Here is a 22869-nt window from a genome sequence, read left to right as displayed (position 1 = left end):
AATCAATACCACTTATTTTCTTATATTTCTTTTGGAAGATTCTAAAGCTGGTTAAACATGCATGGTATCTTCAAACAAGATTGCTGTTATTTGAGCAGTTTTCCCTAATTTTTGATTATGCTTGTGTGTCTGTAAATAGATGGCACAACAGATGGTGATAACTTCATAGGATCCGCAACCATTGTAATAGGCTTATACCTCTGATTTTCTGAGTATTTTTTGAGAGGGGAAAAAGCATTTTAAATGTTTGTACTGTCCTACTTTGTTGTTCCTTTCCCACACCCTCGCCACCAATACTGGACTTTCCACCTTCTTCGTTAGCAATAAGTGTAAGCTTTTATTTTGACTAACTTGGCTTGGTGCGTGATATTTAAAAATAGGTAGTTGTGTAGACTCTTAAACAGCTTTGTGAGTCTTTCTGCATTCTTATTTATGCTTTCCTTTTTTATTTTGCACTTCCATTTGTTTTTTCTGACTCAGTGTATATTACAGAGTCTGAGGTCACTGTCATACTGTATCTTTTGCAGTAAGCTTTGAGATACCAGTCATTGCTAAGCACAGTAAGGGATACATGTAATTATAGTAGTCTTTGCACAATTTTTTTTCTATATGGTATTTTGAAAACAGAAAATTTTAGAAAATTCTAAATCAGAATAGCTGATTTAGCTATTTTAGATGGCAATTAATATAAAACGTGCTTAAATACTTGGCTTTTCTGGACATCTCAGCACAAGGACATGTCTTTTGAATCCCAAATAAAATGGAAATAGACGAGAAATTACAGCCTATCTTTTTTTCCCAAAGATATGTGATTTGTCAACTCAGTTATGTATCTTCTCCTGTCATGTCTCCTGTCAGCTATAGTTACTTCTGAGTTAACATACAGATAAAAACATAAGAGCTGAGATAATATTTTGTTGGGTGTTTGCATATAGTGTCCATAGTTCATGAATGAACTTCAGATTTAATTAGTTATTATTTAATAACTATTTAATTATTACTATTTTTTATGATTCAGGCTTTCATGAGCTATGATAGTGATGGAAAATCTGGAATAAAATGCCAGCATGTAACACAACTGCACCAAGGTTTTGATACAAGGGTTGTGGTTTGCTGTCTGCAGCCTTTTTCTAATACTCATTTCTTTGACTTGGATAGACACTTCTCAAGTGAATTGAGTATTTCCAGTTATTCCTCTGAGGAAATTTAGTCTCAGTTTCATATTTTGCTTTGTTTTGTTGCTACTTAAGTAGCAATGGGATACTGATGCTAATTTTAGATAACACGGTAAGCCAGAATAGAAGTGTATATACTCTTCTCTGGATAATTCACCTGGTGATACACCTGGTGACATTAGTAATATTTTTTGTGGAATTGCTTCAGTCATAACACTGAAGTATTTCACATGTTGCTGTTTTCTTCTCCTAAGCCAAGCAGACAGAGGATGGAATTTTTCCCAGACAGAAACATTAGGTTGATTGGAGCCCAGAAGTCTCAAATCCTACGGTGTTCAGTGTATATGAGTCTAATCCCTTGGTACAGTTCCTCAGCTGCTGGCATTGTATTTAACATCTTTATCTTTTCAGGCTCTTTCCAGGGGAATGAAATACTATTTTATGTAAGTATTTTAGATGTTGGAGAGAATTAGGAGCACACAATTTAGTAAGGATTATGTGGAAGGGGGCGGTGCACATGTTTCTATAACTGGAGATAAAGACACGTGGTGTGTAAAATTAGGAGAAAAGGACCTCAGTATGACCTCACTGTTGTGGTTTAGCCCCAGCTGGTAACTAAGCACCACACAGACACTTACTCACCTCCCCTCTCCCCCGTGGGATGAGGGAGACAATCAGAGGGGTAAAAGTGAGAAAACTTCTGAGTTGAGTCATAGACAGTTTAGTAGGCAAAGCAAAAGCTGCACGTGCAAGCAAAGCAAGGAATTGATTCAGGACTTCCCGTGGCAGGCAGGTGTTCACCCTTCTCCAGGAAAGTCAAGCTCCATTGCACATAATGGGAACTTGGGAAGACAAACCATCATACAATCCTTAAAGTTGGAAAAGACCTCCAAGATGATCAACTCCAACCTTCATACCACCATAGCCACTAAACCGTATTGCAGAGAGTAACCACTCTGCACCTCCCTCCTTCTTCCCCCAGCTTTATGTGCTGAGCATATGATCTGGGATATCCCTTGGGTCAGCTGGGGTCAGCTGTCCTGGCTGTGTCCCTTCCCAGCTCCTTGTGCACTCCTTGCCTGGGGTCTTGATGCTCTGTAAGTGCTGCTCAGCAATAGCTAAAACATCCCTATGTTACCAACACTGTTTTCAGTAGAAACCCGAAACACAACCCCAGAACAGCTGCTGTGAAGAAAATTAACTCTACCCCTCTGAAATCCAGTTTTTTTGGCAAGAATCTTATGCAAAACAATGAGAAAGCTGAAGCAGATTAGCTTCAGGAGAATTGGTTGGGAAATTTTTTATTTACTTTTTAAAAAATACTGAGGCAACAGTATGATGAAAGAAAATGTTTTGTTATGGCCTGTCTGAAAAATACTGCTGTTGGACAATCTAATGTGCCATGTAAGAGATGAGAGGCAGCATCTTGGACTGAGGAAGCAAGCCTGTTAGATATAATTTGCTTTTATTCCACTGCATAAGGCAGGACCATACTGCTTCAGGATGGTGTTTAAGCATTTAATTGTAATTTTAATTTAAAAAAAAAACTTTGGTATTTGATAATTCTTCAGCTATGCATGAAAAATAAGAGGTATCCTCTAAGTACTCTCAAATATGTGGGGTTATTTCCTTAAATTCTTCATCATTTGGGTTCTAAAAGAGCAAGGGCTTTTGGGTATGTTTTTTCTTGTGCTCTTTGTTGAAGGTCAAGAACATAATCTGTTCCTTAGGAGTATAGTTCTACCTACATTTTAAAGATTCTTCCTTTTTTCTCAGGTTATGAGCTCTGTAAATGTTAATTCTCAATATGAGTCTGGTCTTTACCTGCATACTCTCATTTTATTTAATCTCAGTGAGTCAAGGGAATATTTGCCTAAGCAGAGTAAAGAACCTCAAGGGAAAAGCAAGCAGGGTTGAGGTATGTGAAAGTAATAGGAGGGGAAGGGAGTACAGCATTTGGAATATTTTTTTCTTAATCATTAGCTATATTTTCACTATCAAGTAGAAGCAGTATATTTAGAAATTCTGTGAAGAGCCTGTGTCTCTTTATTTAAACTTCATACTCTTAAAGAATTAGATTGTAAATTCATGTTGAGAATGTCGGGTTCTCCAAGAGGAAAAACGCATGACTGCAAACACATTAAAAAAGAAACAATATTTAGATGAAGCTTTTGATATTCATGATTTGTATTATTCTCTGCTACAGACCCCTGTCCCATAAAGGACAGGGTCTTACAAGTATCCCTTTAGATGCAGAGGGACCAGTAATTTGTCCCTAAGTCTTCTCATTCGTCTGCTGATTAAGTTTAACATTTGTTTTGCAAAGAGAAAGAAAAATGTGAGAGGCAAAGGTTTTCCTTTTTTTTTTTTTTTTTTCCCCTCCCTGAAAGTTTTCTCTATCTTTTAAAGCTGAGTCACAAGAGAAAGGAGCATTATAAATTGTCCTGTCTATTTAGTGGCATCACCTGTGTTCTCTGCTCCATTATTATTTCCCGCTGTGCCTCTGGTTTCTTGCATCTCTTTTGAAGCCCTTTATTCTTTTGAGTTCCTTGGTCTACTATTTTTTGTGCTGCATGTTTGGTCCTTTCAGAATGTTTTTTCTCACCCTCCCTGTATCACTACTATCTGATGTGTTATCTATTGCCAAAACACGTGGTGTCTGCATCTGCTCTGACAACAGCAGGTTGAATTCAAGCAAGATACCATACCCTTATGTGAACATGAAGGCTGTGATAAATTTACCACTTGAAATTTGTGCGTGAAACAGCATGAAAAGGAAGTTACAGAATACCATCTCTGAACTGAACATCTTTCACAGCCCCAGTAAAATTGCAAACTAAAGTGTTAACGATGTTTAACAAGTAATTAACTTCTGTATTATTACCTGTCTTTAAGGATTAAATGTGCCATATTTTAAACTGGGAAAAGTTAAAAAAATCCAAAATTGTCTGCTTTCACTTCAGAATTTCTCGTTGCTTTAACTGTAGTATTTCTGTAGTAATTATTAACAAAACTCCACACTTGCAGTTTCAGAAAACAGTACATGCATCAGTATTTCCTGGTATCAATCCTGTATTAGCAATATATTCCTGTTTGTGGAGAAAACGTGATACTTGTTCTTGAGTTTGCATGTGTGCTATTTTTAGGGCCTTAAATTAATATACTGCTAAAAAAAACCCCAACAAAATTAACATGGTTATGCTAATAAGGCATTGATTAAAGCCTCCCACAATTCTATTTAATGATTTTTGTATTGATTTTATTTGATTGCTAACACTTAGTCTGGTTTTCTGTTGGAATTCTGCTTTTTTGGATGTAGTAACACCTGTATTTCTCTAAGAGCTTGTCTGGCCAATGTGACTGTATAATGTAATGAAAAAATATTAGAAGAAATGTTCATGTATTATGAATGGCATGCAGTCAAAGGTTACGTAAATAAACCTGAAGGCTCAATATACTTTCTGCAGATATTAGGAATGTGTACCTATTTATTTTTTTTTTAACAGATCTGTTTTTGCCTTGTGAACAACTGGTCAGTTAGCAGTTTAAAGCTGCTCTTTCACCCTTTTTGGAAAAAGAACCCCTTGAGAATGAGTCACAACAAATAGGAAGAAAGAATTTAGTAAGCAGACATTGCAAAGATGATAATAAGTTACAGATAGGATCCAACAGTCATTTTACGTGTTTAGTTTTTAAGATTGCTCTTAAGGTAAGGCCCTCTGGCAAATGGCATCAGTTTTGTTTAGTTGCTCAGTATGAAGACAGTTTCAGGAGGCTTCCTGTATGGAATACAGCTATTAGCTCTTGAATAACATTAGAATAAATGCAATATATGTAAGTAATTTTACCTTATAGCAGATGGGAGCTTAAGTCATTGAGACAAGATCAGTGGAATCATTTAGTTTTTTGTGTTGTTGCAGTGTAGACAGTCTGTTCCAAATCAAGAAAGGAGTCTGCTAAGAATATTTAGGTTTCATTGAAATAAAGCACAGTTAACATCAAAAGATGTGCTATTTCAAATTCATAACAATTGACTATTAGTCTGTTTTTAATATTTTTCTTTGGCATGTAATCCTGTTTAATTAGATTCTACTCTCTCTGTTGTTTCAAGATTCCATAAACTGGAGTCTTATATAGCAGCTGCTAAAGCAGGAGTTACTGTCTAAATGATATTCACAATGAGTATTTGGAAGGTTTACAATTATACCCTTGCTAATAAATTGTGCTATTTTCCCCAACAGTTTTAAGTGCTAATCTTCAGAAGGCATTTTAAAATTAGCTAAAATTCTGTCAAGAGATTTACAAAAATTGTTAGCATGAAGATAATTATGTCACAGTCCTTGGACTCCATCTCTGATTGTGTGCATAAATCAGAAAATGTCAGCTGTGTTTTCCCTTAATAATTATCCTTGCAGCAATATATTACAGTTTAGATTACTATTATAGTGTTGCTTTAGGTTTATAAAACACAAGTTCGTTATTTCTGAAGTTTTCTGCTGATGAAATAATTCAGACTTCTGAAATAAGTGATTATTTGTGTTAACATTTCATATATATCAATATGAAAATAAGCTTTCTACACTTTTTTACACAGTCCCCCCCAAAATAGTCAGCATTTTTGTTACAACTTTGTTAAAGGAGATCACTTCTACAGTATGGCCAACATTTTCAAAAGAGCTAGCTGATGTAGTCACCCTTGTAACATATGTGGAACTTGAAATTGCGGGGACTTTTTGGACCAAAATTTGAGAATCTTCCTGCTGAATCTGTCCCAGATGTAGGTATTGGCAGTAGATTTTGTAGGTCCCCAACAGTTTTGGTAATCTGTTGTTAGAACCTACCTTCTTAAACATAATGAGTTAAATTGTCAGAGTGAGCTAGTAAATCCTTCAGAATTTGGACCAGGTTGTCTCATTTTAAGGACTCAGAAATCTAGGTACAAATACATTTAATGAATTAATAAATTAAATTTGTCTGCATAAATAGTAGGGAATTAATACAACATACTCGAGGAATCTTTCTCATGGATTATAAAAAAGAAAATGGGAAAAAAAAATTTTTTTAGCATTAGCAGTAATAGTAAATTTTAACTGAATAGGTGAGAGCTATTCTGTCTTTCAATTGCTTTACATTATGTTTAGCACAGAATGTTTGACATTAAAAGTGTGAGATTCACTCAAGCTTTCTAAGAAACTTTTCTGAAACCATGCAGAAGCAATGAATTCTGAGAATTTAGCAATAGTAGTACTAACCTTAAAGCCCTCTTTCACAGAAGAGAGATGCTATTTCAATGGGGCTTTTAATTTGGCAATGTATCAACAAGGATAAAAGATCTACTCAACTTCAGTGGTGCAGGCTGCCTTAGAATAGATCTTAGACTGTTGTCAGTACAAAAGAATTTTATTTCTCAACTATCTCAAAATGTTTAGAGACGTTATCTGTAATTTTGAAAGTTTTCTGTGAAGGATTTCAGGATAGATTTAAAGTAGCAGGATATGGCTTAATGTGATCCCAATCTTGTTTTGATGCTTGGAAGATTTATGGTTGATTTCAATGGGAGTGGGGCTGTATTTAGCCCTACTGTATCACAGAATGGGCAAGTTGGAGTTACAGTCTTCTCAAGAATGACTCTTAGTCCTGTCGTGGCAGAGCAGAGGCAGCAGTGCTTTTGTGATTTTGGGAGATCCTCAGTGGTGACACCAGGCAATAGACTCCTGTTGGTTTCTGAGCTACTTCTGCAAAATTCTTCACTTGATGGGCCGAATTAAGAATTATTTTCCAATAAGTCAACAAAGAGGGCTTTTCCATCCAAGACAAAAACGTGCAAGAAAGCTAAGCTGATGAATTTTGAGAGATGGGTTTTAAAAAGTGTGACTTCACTTTTGCCAGAATATCCTAGGTTTTTATTTAAAACTGGAGGATTTCTTTATTTCTATTCTTACTTGAGCTAGATGGTTTCTTCAACTAATGACAGAATACTTTGGACTTGTCACTTAAAATAACTGAAAATACAGAATTGTGAGCACACAGTCTTTGCTCCCAAAGCCTGAAGTTTATTTTATTAACAAAAATAAATTGCAGCAGGGAAAAGCTGTATTTTTGAGGTTATGAGAGGAAAAGCTTTTCAACTTGTTCATTAATCTTCCTTCTTCCTCATCTTCATACACTCATTATTCACCTTTCTCATTTCTGGTTATACATTTTACCAGTATGCTGTGTGTGATACCACAGATAGTTGTGGATATCCAGTCCACATCTCCATTTTAAACTAGTTGTCATGAAGCTTAAGTTCTCATATCATAAACAAGCCATTCATTTATAGATAAAATATAAATACTTGCTTCCAGCTCTTGCTTTATGGTACAGTAAAAGAATTCCAAGTATTTATCCTAGAATCCTATAAGAAGCAGCATTTAGACACTTACATGGCCTTTTTCCATGTAATGGTATTTTGACTTATGATGACCATTCCCTAATTGCAACTCTGTATTTTTTTTTTCCTCCCAAACTTCTCAAGGGTGATATTTAATTTAGTGTATAACTATAGATCTGCCAACAGTGATAACATATAGACTGCTATATAATTATTGAATCATAGAGTTAAAACTTCTAGACTGCAGCTATACCCACAAAAAATCACTTGGCAGTCAGCCACCAAAAGCAATTTTTTCACTGCTTGCATTTTGATTTTTAACTTTAGCTGCTGCTCAAAATGAAACACCTTGGACTTGAATTGCTCATTAGACTTAAATCTGTGATAAATAATGGGCCAAAATACACTGTCCTATGCAATATGCTTATACATGTGAATTATTTGGTAACGTGGATAATAGAATGAGCTCAGGTTTTGCTACTGATTTAATACTTCAGAATGTAAAATTCCCCTGGTCATGGTCTACTGAAGTTGTCTTGTTCCCAGAAATATTCTTCAGAGTATTCTCATGCTTACAATTTTATTGGTACTGGTAGCCTCTCAGAAACTGATACCCTTTCAGATAATCTACAAGTATCACATGTGAGCTGATACTCAGACACATGAAGTGCCATCTCTGCACCTGTAGCTATGCTTATATTTGGTATTTCAGACACCCTTTTCTCCTTCCTCTGAGAGGATCAGGCATGCTTGCATGAGTGGAAAAGCAGTGGGTATGATCAGTGTTTGCCTGCTCTCCTGTTCAGTACAAATGCAGTAACTGATGGCATGGTCCTATGAGGTCATTCTCCTTCAAGAGTTTGCTTCTGGCTCAGTTTTTAACTCATTTTCTCTTAATGACTCTGTGGTTTGCTCTCCAGCTACTGTACCTTGCATGACAGCTATTTGGCTGAAAGTAGCTGAGAAAGATACTGTCCAGAAACAATTCTCAGAAATGATAGAAGTAAGTTCACCTTCTTGCCAAGTGAATTGGTAGAGCATCTATTCTTTGAGTATATCATTTTGCTGTTGGTTTTTTTTTTTTGTTCTGCGTTATCTGGTCATTTTAATATTGGGGATGTAGGTGAGATGGAGTATTTTGTGTGTAAGGCTAAATGATCCCAACATTTTCTTTAGTTATGGGCCACCTTTGCTATCCTTCAGCCAATTAACATGGTATGGTCTATATAGACAAATAGCAAATGAATTGAATTCAGCATTTCCTTCATGGACAGTACCAGTTATTTTAACTTGTTCAATCTTAGTTAGTTGTGTATTTGATATAAATTTGTGTGCTTTGGTTCGTCTGTTACTTTTATATGCCTTATATCACAAGGTCAAGAATGAATTGTGTGATGCTCACATTTTGTGAACCTCTCCTGAATCGCTGGTGACACAGGATTGTTAAAACATTGGCTCTTGGAGCAATATTCCAAATTATGTTTCCTCTAGCTTCTGTTTTCCTGCAGGTTAGGAGGTTTAATTTTGTTTACACAGGTACTTGCATCTTAGTATTGATGAATTGAATGAATTGTCAATTCATTCCTTCATTAATTAGTATTGTTGATTTGGATTTCTTTTATATATTTGAAATTACTAGCCTGCCTGTATGTGCTTGGAGCTGAACATGAGTGTACGTTAATGTGAATAATGGAATACTTCATTGTACAGCTTCCATATTTTTTTGCAGTCCCTTTGACTCTGAGTATGATTTTGCTATGCAAAGGACAACTGATTGTAATACAAATAAACAAATCACTTTAACTGTGGGATAAGACTTACTGTGACATGCGTACTTTTTACAAAGGAGAAGAAAGATGTCAAAAGATCCAAGTATGTGTAGCTCTGTTCATTTTTCTACTCAGAAATGTCTTGTTAAAGCATTAAAACGTCGTATTAAAAAGTCTATAATCTTATCTAAAACTAATGATAGTTTAAATGTTAATTGGATAAGCTAAAATATCTTGCTAGGTCATTTACAAGGATCTAATGATTTATTTTTCAGTAATGCTTTTGTAGCCTCAGATTGAATGTAATTATGAAAATAAAGAATCAATGCAAATAAGAAAAAACAATAGGTAGCTCTCATTGTATTTATTACAACTAGTTTTAAGATGTGGTCTTAAAAAATTAATTTACTTATTAAATATTATGAAAGCAATATGCACACATAATAGTGCCCATAATTTATTTTAAATTATGGCTACATATAGAGCCTGGCAATCCTGCCTTCGAGGTTGTTAGCAATAGGAACTGTTCTTGCAACTTGTTTCTGTTAAACCCATATGGCAAAATTATGCCTCCCAGAGGTAACTTTTGGTATTGGAGAAAGTTGTTGTGGAGAACAGGGGTAACCTAAAAGCCTCCTGTATTGATGAAGCCTCAGGAGAATATAAAAATCCTATGGAAGATGCAGATGATTAGAGAATTCTTGTTCGCTGGTATTTCAGACTCACTTTGTGCAGACACAAATTACTGCACTTCCCGGCATCTTCTGAATCAATTTTACTGTCTTTGTGGCAGCAGAAGAAAAGGATCAGTGCTCTAAAGTGATGGAACCAGTCACACAGTTAGTAATAATTTACAGAATATATCCCAGTTTTACTTCATTTATTGTGGCAAAATTGTTGGTTTCATATTACTTTTAGAAATATTGGTGCGCTCTAATCTGGAAGAAACATTGTGGTTGAGTTCTCTGTAAACAATTACTCTTTTCAATTTCTGTTATGTTTTAAAAATTAAATTAAATAGGAATTAAATATGAGTGGTTTGTTCCAACAACACTGCCTGTTTTGCTGGGACAAAATTTATAACTTCTATTATAATCTAAAATGCTCATTTAGGTTTCTGTTCTCCTGTCTGTGTGTTATAGTAGCATTGTAGCTAGAGATAAATGAAAAAAAAAATGTAAAGAAGAAAAAGTAAAAATTCTATAAATTTAATTATGGAAAATTTATAAGGTGATTTCCATGACAACCATATAATAAGATTCATGTTTACTTTAATTCTGAGTTCTCAATGTCTTTTTAATGACTCTCATGTAATTAAAGCAGAATGCATAATTTGAGGTAACATAAATCAGTTTTGTTTGCATGATGCTGAATACCGTTAATACATCTACAATGAACTGTTTAAGAGCCTTACATGGGTATGTCCATTTGTTGCAGAACTGTGAGAAACTGGAAAATAATTTTGATGACATCAAGCACACGACTCTTAGTGAGCGAGGAGCACTTCGAGAAGCAATGAGGTAAGTCTGGGTCACCATAGCAACAGTCACAGATGTGGTAAAGAAAGAGTCATTCTTCATTATTGGGGGAACAAATGAGTTCATTGCCACCATTCAGCTCTATTCTCTAAGGTATTAATTTGTCAGTGGAGAGGCTTCCCTTGAGGCTGTACTTTGGTTTTGAAGCTGCATAAATGTTAAGCCTGACTGCACAGTAAAAAATGTAAATGTTTAATTTGTTATTTAAAATGCTTAAGGGGTGCCTTGCTTTATATTTATACTAAACTGTGGGTGAATGAAAATATTGTTCATCTAAATTCTGTAAGTGTTAAAGCAATTGTACAGTGGTGTTTGAACAAACCTGTATTTGCTTTAAATTGAATTTGATTTTTATGTATGTAGTTCCTGTGTACTCTGATTTTATCACCAAAATTGCATGATTTTGGTTTTGATAATGGAATGTAAAAATCTATCTGGTACTTGACGTGTTGCAGAGATGTATATTTTGTTTAATATCATCATATTGTTGCACTTAATAGTTATTAGAGGAGGTTAAAATTAGTCAGATAAATTTTCTGCCATCCTTGCTTGCACTGCAGAGTATCTGGGTACAGGACTCCAACTTGCCAGCTATAGTGCCTGGAAAAGGGAATGATTACTATGCTGAAAGGTGGTGGAATTGAAGACAGGTTTTCTAAAGTAACTCACTGAATAATCAGGAAGATGTTATTTATAGTATTATCTGTGAATCAGAAAATTATATAAGCTTCGCTTTTAAAGGTTTTGAAATTGGATAGTAAAATGTAGTGATGCAAACACAGTGCTTCATCTTGCTTGCCTGATATCAGAATAACTTCTTACACTTGAACCAGTGCAGTAAAAAGTAAGAACAACAACCCCCCTAAGAATATGCTTGAAAAAATAAATACACCTGTTTGCTTTGACTGTGTCCGTTATCCCTTTAGATTTCTGGGTATGTGTGAATGACTTGATTTGCGTGACTTATGTTCATGATGCTTGTCCCATGTACACTGTCTGTCTGAAAAGGTATTCTTATCTACAAGTATTCTGAGCATTTCAACTACCAGTGCTGCAAATAACTGAAAATAATGGCATTCACCTTTCTAATAATGATTTTTGCTTCATGCTTCTATTGCTTCATACATTTAGGATTTTCTCCCAGTGTAGTTGGTCACTTGTGTACATAAATCTTGCATGTAGTGTCACTAAATGGAAAGTGACTTAAAGATTTGGGGAAATTTTGGCAAATGAAACCAAAAATTTAGTATTTCCAGAAAATTGCATTTCGTGTTGCTGCTGTCCTGTAACAGTGTTCAGGTTTGTGACGTTTTGCAATACATGACTCAGCAGGGATAATATTTTAAAAACTTGAGTTTTTAAAAAAAACCTGACAGCTCTTTGGTGATCAACATTGAATAGCAAGGGGAGCTTTGGCATTTCAAAGGTCATGTTTCTGTTACAAAGCCTGTTTAGAAGATTCTCGTGATTCTTTGCTGTGCAAAAGCACTTTACTATCTCATAAATTTGTATCCTGGCTATTTTTGCTGGTGTAAAACCCATTCTGAGAAATAGTTATTGATTGTGAAGAGTGACAGATATTGTGCAGTACTGGAATTCTCTTAATTGCAGTCAGTATTATATGGTTGGTTGTTTCCTTAGTTGCTTTTTCATTTTGAGATAAAGAAAATACCTGACTTACTAAATTTATAGTGTAGTGTGTTTTTATAATATACTTGAGTGTCACATGAAAGGTGCAAAATGTTAATTTAGACAGGTGTTTGCATGTAAGTGCACATATTTTTCTATATGTGTTTAAAAGACAGTTGTTATTTTAGGTTGTACAGTTCTTTCAACTGCTGTGTAGTCAAATCATTTACTGGGTGGCTCCATTTTTCTGTTTGGATCCCAAGATTATCTGTACATGTGTAATTCAAATGGTACATTTTTATAGATTCAAGTTCACTTTTCCTTTCAATGACAGGAGTGGACATTGGACCAGGTATGGCAGGACACAGATTTGCTGACCTCAGTATTATGAGGTACCTGCCTCCTTTGGGTAAGGGAAGCTTGTGGAGAGGATTGCACATTGCACAAAAGCACTAAAATCATGTGGGCATGAAAGCAACAGCAACAAAAAATCCTAGTTGGGTAGCTAAGTGGATATATGTGGATCTCAGATGAGCCTTAAGTTGAGTGGGCAGTCTGCCCAAATCCTCTCTGATTTCCCAGAGTGGTACTACTGGTCTGCCAGATGAGAAATACAATGAACACTTTTTCCCAGTGCTCCTGTTTGGAACGAGACCTTCCATTTTAACTTCATCTTTGAGAAAAATGGTCAATTTAATATTGGTTTCAGTACACTTCTAGTCTATGAGTATCACTGTGCTCTGCATAAACAAATACTAATATCCAAGAAGGGTCTTGTTCTGTTTCCAGCTCTTCAGTATTCAAATTAAGGCTACATGAAAATTATCTTTCTTGTTTATGTATATAGATGTATGTGAAATAAACTTTCTGAAGGGTTTTGAAATTATCACAAAGCCTATGAACTTCCTCTACCTCTACTTTACATTTATTTTAGGTTTTGAATGAGATAATGAGCTGATAGTAGTTTGCCATCATTCAGTATATAAAGAGTGGTATTTTAAGAATTTGATTTACTTGTGATTGCACATAAAATCATAAAGCATTCAATTCAGTTAATGTTTTGCTTATTTTGTTAATGTTCTCCAAATGTTTTATTTATTACTATATTTTAATGCAGCTGTAAAGCTGAAGTAAACAATAAAAATCCATTAGTTTTTTGAATTGGAGCTTATAAATGGACAGACTACTGCTTTGCTTACCTTGAATGTGTATATTATGTAGCAATATACGTATGATGTCAGGTTGCATAAGTAAGAGCACTGATTTTAAAAAAAGCTCAATTTGTTTTTAATATATAATCACAGAGAAAAATCTGGATCCAAATCATCAGTAAAGCTTCATCTACAATTTTAAAGGAGCTTTTAGACTGGTTTGTCTGCTACAAGGAGATAAGTATTTGAGGAGCAAGAAGTGGTGTAGCTGGGTGCTGACACTGGTAGTCTTTTTCATAGGTGGTGAAACCAGAATGTGGACTGCTATAGTAAGCACTCCTCTGGGAAAGTAGGGTACAGTAGCCTTGAGGAGTCTTAAAATTAAGTAAGCAATAATGAAATCTCTGCTCCCTCAAATTATAAAGTAACTTTTAGGAGAAGTGTGGCAGAAATCCAAACTCAGTTATTAGTATAAAATTAGATATTAATAAATTACAAAGGTAAGGTTTAGTGAGTTACTGGGTTTAAAAAGGACACATTTCAAAAAGCAGCAGACATCAGCTGGCAGGGATTCTTTTTCCTGCTGAATCTGTTCACTCTGTGTACAGGCATTCATTGTTGTCATCAAGAGAGAGAAGCAGAATTGATGAAATTGGGAGGTTGAAGATGATCTAAATCTGTGGTCTCTGCATTGTATTGATTGTATACCAGCAAAATATTTTTGAGCATGCATCCTCCATAGTTGTATGTTTATACATGTATTACCACTATAGTAATATTTTATGTGCATTATAGAACACACCCAAGAGTAAAAATTAGGAAGGAAAAAAAAGACAAAGATGAAATAAAGACTACTTAATTTTTAAAAAAAATAATATATTAATAGCACAGAAAATATTTTCTTCCCACATTGATGTGGCTTGTCTTACACATCCTCTGCTTTGGATGTCATTGGTCTGTACCATCTTTCTGGCTCAGAGCAGGATCAAGTAGACCAGGTTGCTCAGGGCTGTGTCCAACAAGGTTTTTTTAATATCTTCAAGGATGGATGTTTCACAGATGGTATAGGCAAACATCCTCACATTAAACAACAGCAAAACTCAAATAAAAAAGCCACCACCATCCCTCCTCATCTCCCCCTTCCTTTTTTTTTATTTAAAACCAGAATTCCACTTCAGCTTGTGCCTGTTGTTTCTTACTCTTTTGCTGGGGACTGCTAAGAACAATCTAGTTCTGTTATCTTTATTCTCTCCCATCAGGTATTTATGCATTTTGATAAGATTCCCCCCTGAGCCTTCTCTGCTCAGGGCTGCATGTCCCCAGGTCTGTCAGCCTCTCCTCGTATGACAGACACTACAGTCCTGTAATCACCTCAGTGCCCCTCTGCTGGGCTCACTCCTCTACATCCTTATTTCTGTGCTGGGCAACCCAGCACAGGACACAACACTCCAGGTGTGTCTTACCAGTACTTGGCAGCAGAAGAGAATCTCCACTCTCAGCCTACAGCTAATGCTGTACCTGGCACAGCCCCAGGTGCTGCTGGCCTTTGCTGCCAGGACTGTCTCAAGGTTCATCTTGTCCTTCAGCACCCCCAGGGCCTTTCCTGTAAAGCTGATTTCCAGCTGGTTGGTTGCAACCTGCACTGGTACCTGGGGTTGTTCCTCCCCAGTGCCAGGATTTCATGGTAGGTTTGTTTATTTGTTTTTAATGTGGTTTCTGTAGGCCTGTCCTCCAGCCTGTTGACAGCAGCCCAACCCTTTGGAGTGTCACCACTCAGTAGGTGGTAGATTGCTTTTGAACACTGTTATATGTTACTCGGTGTTTTAGACCTGTGTCTAGTGTACATTTCATGAGCCTGGTGTCAGACAAGTGAAGCTGTAGCATTTCAGACGAAACTTTTTCTGAATCTAGTGTTGCAATTGCTTATTTATCAACTGAATTGGTAAGCCACCATGGTGGGTTAAGGCAGTGAGCAATCAGCGAGGCTGGTGAGGTGTTAATACGTAGATGGGTCCTACTTATAGGTGGATATGGTCTGTCTTGTGAACACTGAGTATGTGTGAAAGCTTTGCAAGTGAAAATTAAAGCTGAGTATTTTTGTGTAGTCTTCTTATTATTAAAGGAAAACTGAAACATTTACTCGTACTTTGGAATGGGAAAGTTTGCTTATCTGTTTGAATCAGTATAAAAGATACCAAAGTTCATTTGCAATTTTCTTTTGCATTCATGTATTTGCATATGGTTTTGGATAATATGAACAAGGGAGTGAAGCTTCAACTGTGATTTCCAGTTTGCTAGAAACAGTTTCTGTTAATGATGATATTCACTGTTGTCTTGACAACTGTGCAAGCTGGGGTTAGTAATAATCAGGCTTCTTTTAATATGGTCTAGACTCTCAGATGTATTTGACAAATAGTTTCTATGACTGGGCAAAACTCAAGAAAATTGCAGTGTAAGAAGTTCCAAGGATCCTCAAGTATTCATTAGTTTGCAGAGTAAAAGCTGGAAATTTAAACACGTAAACAAAACAAGTCTGCAGTGCAAACTAAAAAACACGTAGTAACTGACTAGTTAGGGCTCTGGCCTGAGATGTGGCAAATATGGATTCATATTCTGGTTCTGAGTCAGGCAACTTGATTTTCCCATTTTAAAAAACATCATAGAGCTCTAAAGTTAGAGGAAACACAGACATGAAGTATAAGGAAATAAGGAAAAGAAAATGTCATGTTAAATATGATTTTGCTTTCCTGTATTGTTCTTAAACTGTTCTGGGAGATAGGACCAATCTCAGGTAAATTGAAAGGGAAGGTGAATTAAGAGGAGTAAAGGCTTGGTCCAGGTCTCAGAGATTGTTCAAATAATCCTTCATGTTCTGGGGAGGTGGAAGCCTTTGTAGTGAATTCCAGTATTCCAAAGTTCTGTACTTCAGTAGAGCCTTCAATACTTTCCAGCATTCTCCTGGAGAAGCTGGCAGCCCATGGCTCTGACAGGTGCAGCCTGTGCTGGGTTAAGAGCTGGCTGGACAGCCAGGCACAGAGTGCTGGGGAATGCTGCTGCATCCAGTGGGCAGCTGGTCCCCAGTGCTGGTCCCCAGGGATCAGTACTGAGCCTGGTCCTGTTCATTGTCTTTATAGATGATGTGGTCAAGGGGATAAAGTGCACCCCCAGTAAGTTTGCAGAAGAGTCCCAAGTTGGATGGGAGCATTGATCTGCTGGAGGACAGGAAGGCTCTGCAGAGGGATCTGGCTAGGCTGGATTGATGAGCTGAGGCCAGGAGTGTAAGGTTCAAAATGGTGACATGCTGGATCCTGCACTTGGGTCACAACAGCCCCTGCAGTGCTGCTGGCTGGGGAAGAGTGTCTGGAAAGCTGCCCAGTGGGAGAACGCCTGGAGTGCTGGCTGACAGCTGCTGAACACGAGTCAGCGTGTGCCCAGGTGGCCAAGAAGGCCAGTGGCATCAGGAATGGTGTGGCCAGCAGGAGCAGGGCAGGGATTGTGCCCCTGTACAGGTGAGGCACCACCTGGAGTGCTGTGTCCAGCTGGGGGCCCATCACCTCCGGGAAGACACTGAGGGGCTGGAGCGAGCCTGGAGCAGGGCAGTGGAGCTGGGGAAGGGTCTGGAGAGTGAGTCCTGTGAGGAGCAGCTGAGGAAGCTGGGGTTTAGTCTGCAGAGGAGGAGGCTCAGGGCAGAATTTACCATTCTCTACAACTGCCTGCAAGGAGGGTTTAGTAAGGTGGGGTTTGGCTTCTTCTCCCAGGCAAACAGTGACAGGACAAGAGGGCATGGCCTCAAGCTGTGCCAGGGAAGGTTCAGGCTAGACATCAGGAGGAATTTTTTCACTGAAAGGGTTGTCAAGCATTGGAACAGGCTGCTCAGGGAGGTGGTGCAGTCACCATCCCTGGAAGTGTTTAAGAAACAACTGGATGGGGCACTTAGTGCTGTGGTTTAGTTGACAAGGTGGTGTTTGGTTGAAGGTTGGACTCAGTGATCTCAGGGATGTTTTCCAAACTTAACGATGCTGTGAAAGTAGCCACTAGCCTTGTGTTGGTGTGTTTATTTCAGACTGAGGGAGTAAATCCAAGTTTCTCTTCTACCTTCTTCTAGATTTATATTTATCTCAGTGCAATCACTTGAATGCTGCTTTTTGGGGTAAAGGAAGTGATTGATTTTTTTTTTTTTTAATTGCGTATTTAACAAAAATGCTGTGCTGCTTCCAAACTGCAACAACACTTTGCATCTTGAGTGACTAGCTTGTGTTCCTCTGATGGATCTATCTCAGCACCAAGAAACAAACACCCTCTGCCACAGAGGACATATTAATTAGGTAAGCCACTGATTGGCTTATTGATTTAGACCTTTATTTAGACTGCATTTGGCCTAGAGATATTTCCTAAAAAAATTAACTGCAGAGGTGTTCTCAGAGTGAAAACAAAAAAATCCCATGAAACGGTGGAGTTTAGGGTATGTTTATCTTGCTCTTCTTGGAATTTATTTTCTATATATGCATCTTCAGAATTTTATAAATTTACCATATTATTAATAGCATATGGAGATGAGGAGATGCTGCAAAATGCTAGTGTTTCTAGTCACGTTTGGAGTTGCATAGAAATGCAAGCAGAATGTTAGAAGCATTTGAGAACTTTTAATAGTACTTCCATTGTAAAAATCCATGTGGCTAATATGAGTTTAAATTTGAGTGCCATTTTCAAATCAGAACTTCACTATAATTCTTAGTTTACCTTACAGATCAAACAGATTGCCAACATCACTTGCATTGACGAAGCATTAGCCATATGCCTTTGCAGTGCAAGACTGCCCTGGATAAGGATAGCTATGACTAACCAAGCTGCTTATGTGCTGGAAGCTGTTTAGTGGCATTAACAAGGCACTGTTAAGCTGTGCCCATGAAATTTTACCGTGCTCTTTGTTGGCTAAGTACCTTGTGAGTCACCCACTAGCCACTCCTTGAGAGCTGGGGAAAAAATTGCTCAGATCTGGCCATGATAGAATAATTTCTCTCTACAGACAGATGCTGCAGAGCTGTAACATCAAGCATGTATAGGAACCCATGACATTAATGTAATTATTTTTGTGATAATTGTTAGAACTTACATAGTCTTTGTCATTTCTATGGAGAGTTAAAGAACTTCATATTTCGTTTTGCAATTAAAAAGAAGGTTCTGATACGTGTTAAGTCCATTTTTTCATGTGTCAGGTATAACTCATATGGAAAATTTTGTGAAACTAGTGATAATGTTTAACTTCAGCACTAAAGAATGTAACTGCTCCAGTGATAGGCTGGTTTATTTAGATATTTATGGGGAGAAGATCAAGATAAGTTAGATTGTTTTCCTTTGAATGTTCCTTTAGTCATTTAGCCAGGATAAACTGACAAATACAACTTTTACTGACCTAAGATAGTGTATTGATGATGTTTCTGAATGGAAAATATGAAAGGATATTGAATTTTTTTTGCTATTCCAATCGGCAACACAGATTACAGTTACTTTACATCAGAGGTTTGAATTATGCCTTGTAGTGTATATAACCCCTAGATGGATATAGAACAAAAGCATTGTGAGCAAAATAGCAAGCAATATAGTAAAATAGCAAAATAAAAAATATTCAGAGATTTGGGAACTGCATTATAATTGCTACTTTTGTTGATATACTGAAATGTGCTTTAGGAAACATCTTACATGAACATTTTTGATAAAATCTTGGATATTTCTCATATGCTCTTTTATATGCATTACTGTGACTGAAATATGCTTTGGGTCTGAGTGTGGTAAATACATAATTTCTTTATTTGTGTGTAGCATTCCCAAGAAATATTTCAGAGGGGAGAGGAGGAATAAAACCCCTACTTTGTGTCACTTCCGCTGAGGAGAGCCTGGTTTTTGTTTTGAACCATTTAGTTTTATGGTTTAAAGAAAAGAATTGGATAACAGTCAAAATTTGGTTTTTAACAAACTGCAGGAGATATTGTCTGATGTTGGTGGAGAAAGAGATTTTGAAAACCACTGTGACAGATGGCTTACCACAAAGGCTCCAAAGGTGGCGTGCAGGGGGTGCAGCATCGTACCTTTCAGTGACTAACAGCCACTCGTGTGCAAATGGAGTAGAAAATTCCACTTCAGAATTTGGAGTTCACTCCATGGGTTCACTCTTTGTTACTTTTTAAAATGCAAAGTTTGAGAATATTTCTGTAATGTGTTCTTTGCTACCATTAGCATTCAGGAAAATGTGCACTGGATTGCCAGAAAGACAATGTATACAGTATGGACTACCAGCCTATACAATTCAAAAAAGGTTTTGGTTCGTGAAATATAGATTTTTTTTAAAAAGTACAGATATGAGTGAATAAAATTTGCTGGTGGTTTTGCCATGAACCATGGCTTTTTGTAGATTATTGATGCTTGATTTTATGTTGCAGGGCTTTGGATGGTTTAGGTAGAAGGTGCATTTTACCATTATAAACGATAATGAAAGTCAGATGTACACAGAAGCTGGGTGTGTTGCAGCTTTGGGAAAGAAGTCAGATCTTTTAGTGGAAGATGTTGAAGCTCATGCTGTTTTATATAGAAGTCATTAGTTTAATCTGTAGTCAACCTATTGAGAGTACACATTCCACATGTATTTAACAAAGGCCATTTCCTACTGTTTTGTCTACAGTCAGAAACCAGTCTGTCTTTACAAATGCTGTTTACATATATCTCTAGTTGTTTCTTTTCAGACATATACTGTAGTTCTCAAAAGCCTGAAAGAGCGTAATCTTTTTTACTCCTTTGTGTTGCCCTTGAACTTTCTGTTGCTATGGGTGTCTTTGAGTACTTTGGAGTTCATGACACAAAAGCAAAGCTAAGGGTTTGAGGAAAAAATACAATCTTCACTCAAAATTGCATTATAGTGTGTCTTTCTGTTGTATGTTCGTTGTTGCCAGGTAATCATTATCTTTTCTGATTATGGTGGTGTGCTGATTTGGGTGGGATACAGTTAGCTTTCTTCACAGTAGCTGCTCTGGGGCTGTGTTTTGGATTTGTGCTGAAAACAGTGTTGATAACACAGGGATGTTTTCGCTGTTGCTGAGCAGCACTTGCACAGAGTCAGGGCCAGTTCTGTTCCTCACCCCCCAGTGAGGAGACTGGGGGTACACAAGGAGCTGGGAGGGGACACAGCCAGGACCGGTGACCCAAGGGATATCCCAGACAGGTGTGGAGGGGAAGAAAGGTGGGGCAGACACTCAGAGTTATGTCTTTGTCTCTTCCCAGGACACTAACCTGCCAATGTAGCATAGTGAATGCCTTCCTGGTTTTGCTTTGTTTGCATGTGCAGCTTTTGCTTTACCTACTAAACTGTTTTTATCTCAGCCCATGAGGTTTGTCACTCTTACCGTTCTGATTCTCTTCCTCATCAGGAGGGTGTGAATGAGTGGCTTGGTCAGGCTTCGTTGCTGGCTGGGGTTAAACCATGTTTAGAACTCCTTGGTTATAATGACTATTATTAGCTACTGCTACTTACTTTTTTTACTGCCTCTCAAGAGTCCTAGCTTTATATGATACTGGCTGTTGTGGTTTTTGGATGCAAGAACAAACATCCATTTTCCTAGAAATATTTTGTATGTTGGGGTGAGGGTGTTTCAGAGATTAAACTGTGGGTCCAGCTGTGCCCTAAGATATTTACCTTCCATCAAAATTAATCTGTCCTTCCCCTGTAGACTTCTGAATTTAAATCCTGTTTATTTACTGGAGGCTTTTTTTGGAGACCAAGAAAATATTATCTAAATTTAATGTTCTGATGGAATCAACCTGTTTATTGAAAGTAAGACTGTAAATTGTACTGGGCTTTTTTTAGTAAGTTGTTAAGATATACTGGAATCAGTACCATACATTCAGCTAATTGGATATAAAATTTCACAGAAACAGTTTTCCATCCTTCTTTCTTCAGAACAAAGATACTTTACAACGGAATCTGTTCCATTGGAGCTTGCTATTGAAAAGTTGATGGGCAACCATTTAAGCCCAGGACCACTTTAGGTTTTTCAGGACACCACCCAGAAGCTTTCACTGCTTTCACTGCTAGGGCAAGGCTGCTACATCTCTGGGCATCTCTAGGACTGAGGAAGATTAGGATCTGAGGCAACAATTTGTACAAAGAAGCTGCTTGCAGAGTGAGACAAACATAAGAGGTGTAACAGAATAAAGGAACAAACTATTCTCGAGTGATGTCTCCTGCCGTGTTGAATGCCCCGGACAGCTTATCTAGGCTGGGCTTTGTAAGGTGCACAGAGTATTGGCAGTGACAAGGTTCTTTGTGGAGCAGGCGTGTAAAATAAACCCTGAACTCTTCTAAACATCACCATGGAATTGCACTCATTCAAATGAATTTTAATAATTAATTTGTATATGGAACGGAATGTAATGGAAAGAATATAATGTGATTTCCATCAGAATATTAAAAAAAAATACTTGATTTATAATCTGATACCATTACAATACAATAATATTTTAAAATAAATAAGTTGTTTTAAAATAGTATGACTACTTTTTAAACTCCTATTTTAATAGTATTTAATATTTCTACTCTTGCCACATTAAAAATTAGTGATTACTATTACTATATGTAGTAATTCTCGTATACTATTTTAGTATACTATTACTATATATAGTAATTTTTTAATTTAATAAAGTAATTATGGCTGCTATCTTTGTAATCACTATTACTTTTATTACTACTATCAAATAGTAGTGTTAAATGGTACTGATTAATGCCACAAATACTTTTCTTACTGCTATATTGCCTACTGAAGACTTTTCCACATTTGTGGTCATTAAATAGCATTAACCAAGCATTTCCTTTGTAATTATTAATGTGTCAAAAGAAGAAAGCTATTTTTAAATTGGTATCTGGCAGTATTACCAAAAAGACAAGAAAACACTCTTTGAGGAGCATTTTAAAATAGAAAAAATAGATTTATAAAATAATTTTTATTTTTATCTTTCTTAGTATATCTTCCTGTTTAGAAAAATACAGATAAGCAGGAAGAGGCACTAGAAAAGCCACTTTTTGTTCAAATGTAGAGAAAATGCACTTGAGCACGTGTAGAACAGTTTCTGTTCCCAGGGAGCTGCAGTGACTTGCTAGGCTGTTTCATGTTGAGCTGTGCCTCACAGTGTCCACCCCTCAGTCTTCTCATTGCAGATTTGCTTGCATGGCAACTGCTGGTGCTGTTA

At 36.9% G+C, this 22869-nt stretch overlaps 1 protein-coding gene across 2 annotated transcripts in view; it reads left to right on the top strand.

Annotated features, from left to right (window-relative positions):
• The window catches only part of DPYD (dihydropyrimidine dehydrogenase), a 337856-nt gene that overhangs the window by 37098 nt on the left and 277889 nt on the right, over positions 1-22869 (top strand). For both annotated transcript variants that reach the window (XM_014884797.2, XM_088170031.1), the window contains exon 3: positions 10755-10837. In XM_014884797.2, coding sequence (XP_014740283.2) covers positions 10755-10837 — 83 coding nt within the window. The remainder of the gene's footprint in view (positions 1-10754; positions 10838-22869) is intronic.

The sequence above is a fragment of the Sturnus vulgaris genome, chromosome 9, assembly GCF_052056855.1.
Source record: "Sturnus vulgaris isolate bStuVul1 chromosome 9, bStuVul1.hap1, whole genome shotgun sequence".
NCBI lineage: Eukaryota > Metazoa > Chordata > Aves > Passeriformes > Sturnidae > Sturnus > Sturnus vulgaris.
Note: the sequence above shows the minus strand (reverse complement) of the source record. Positions and strands in the feature narration are given on the sequence as shown.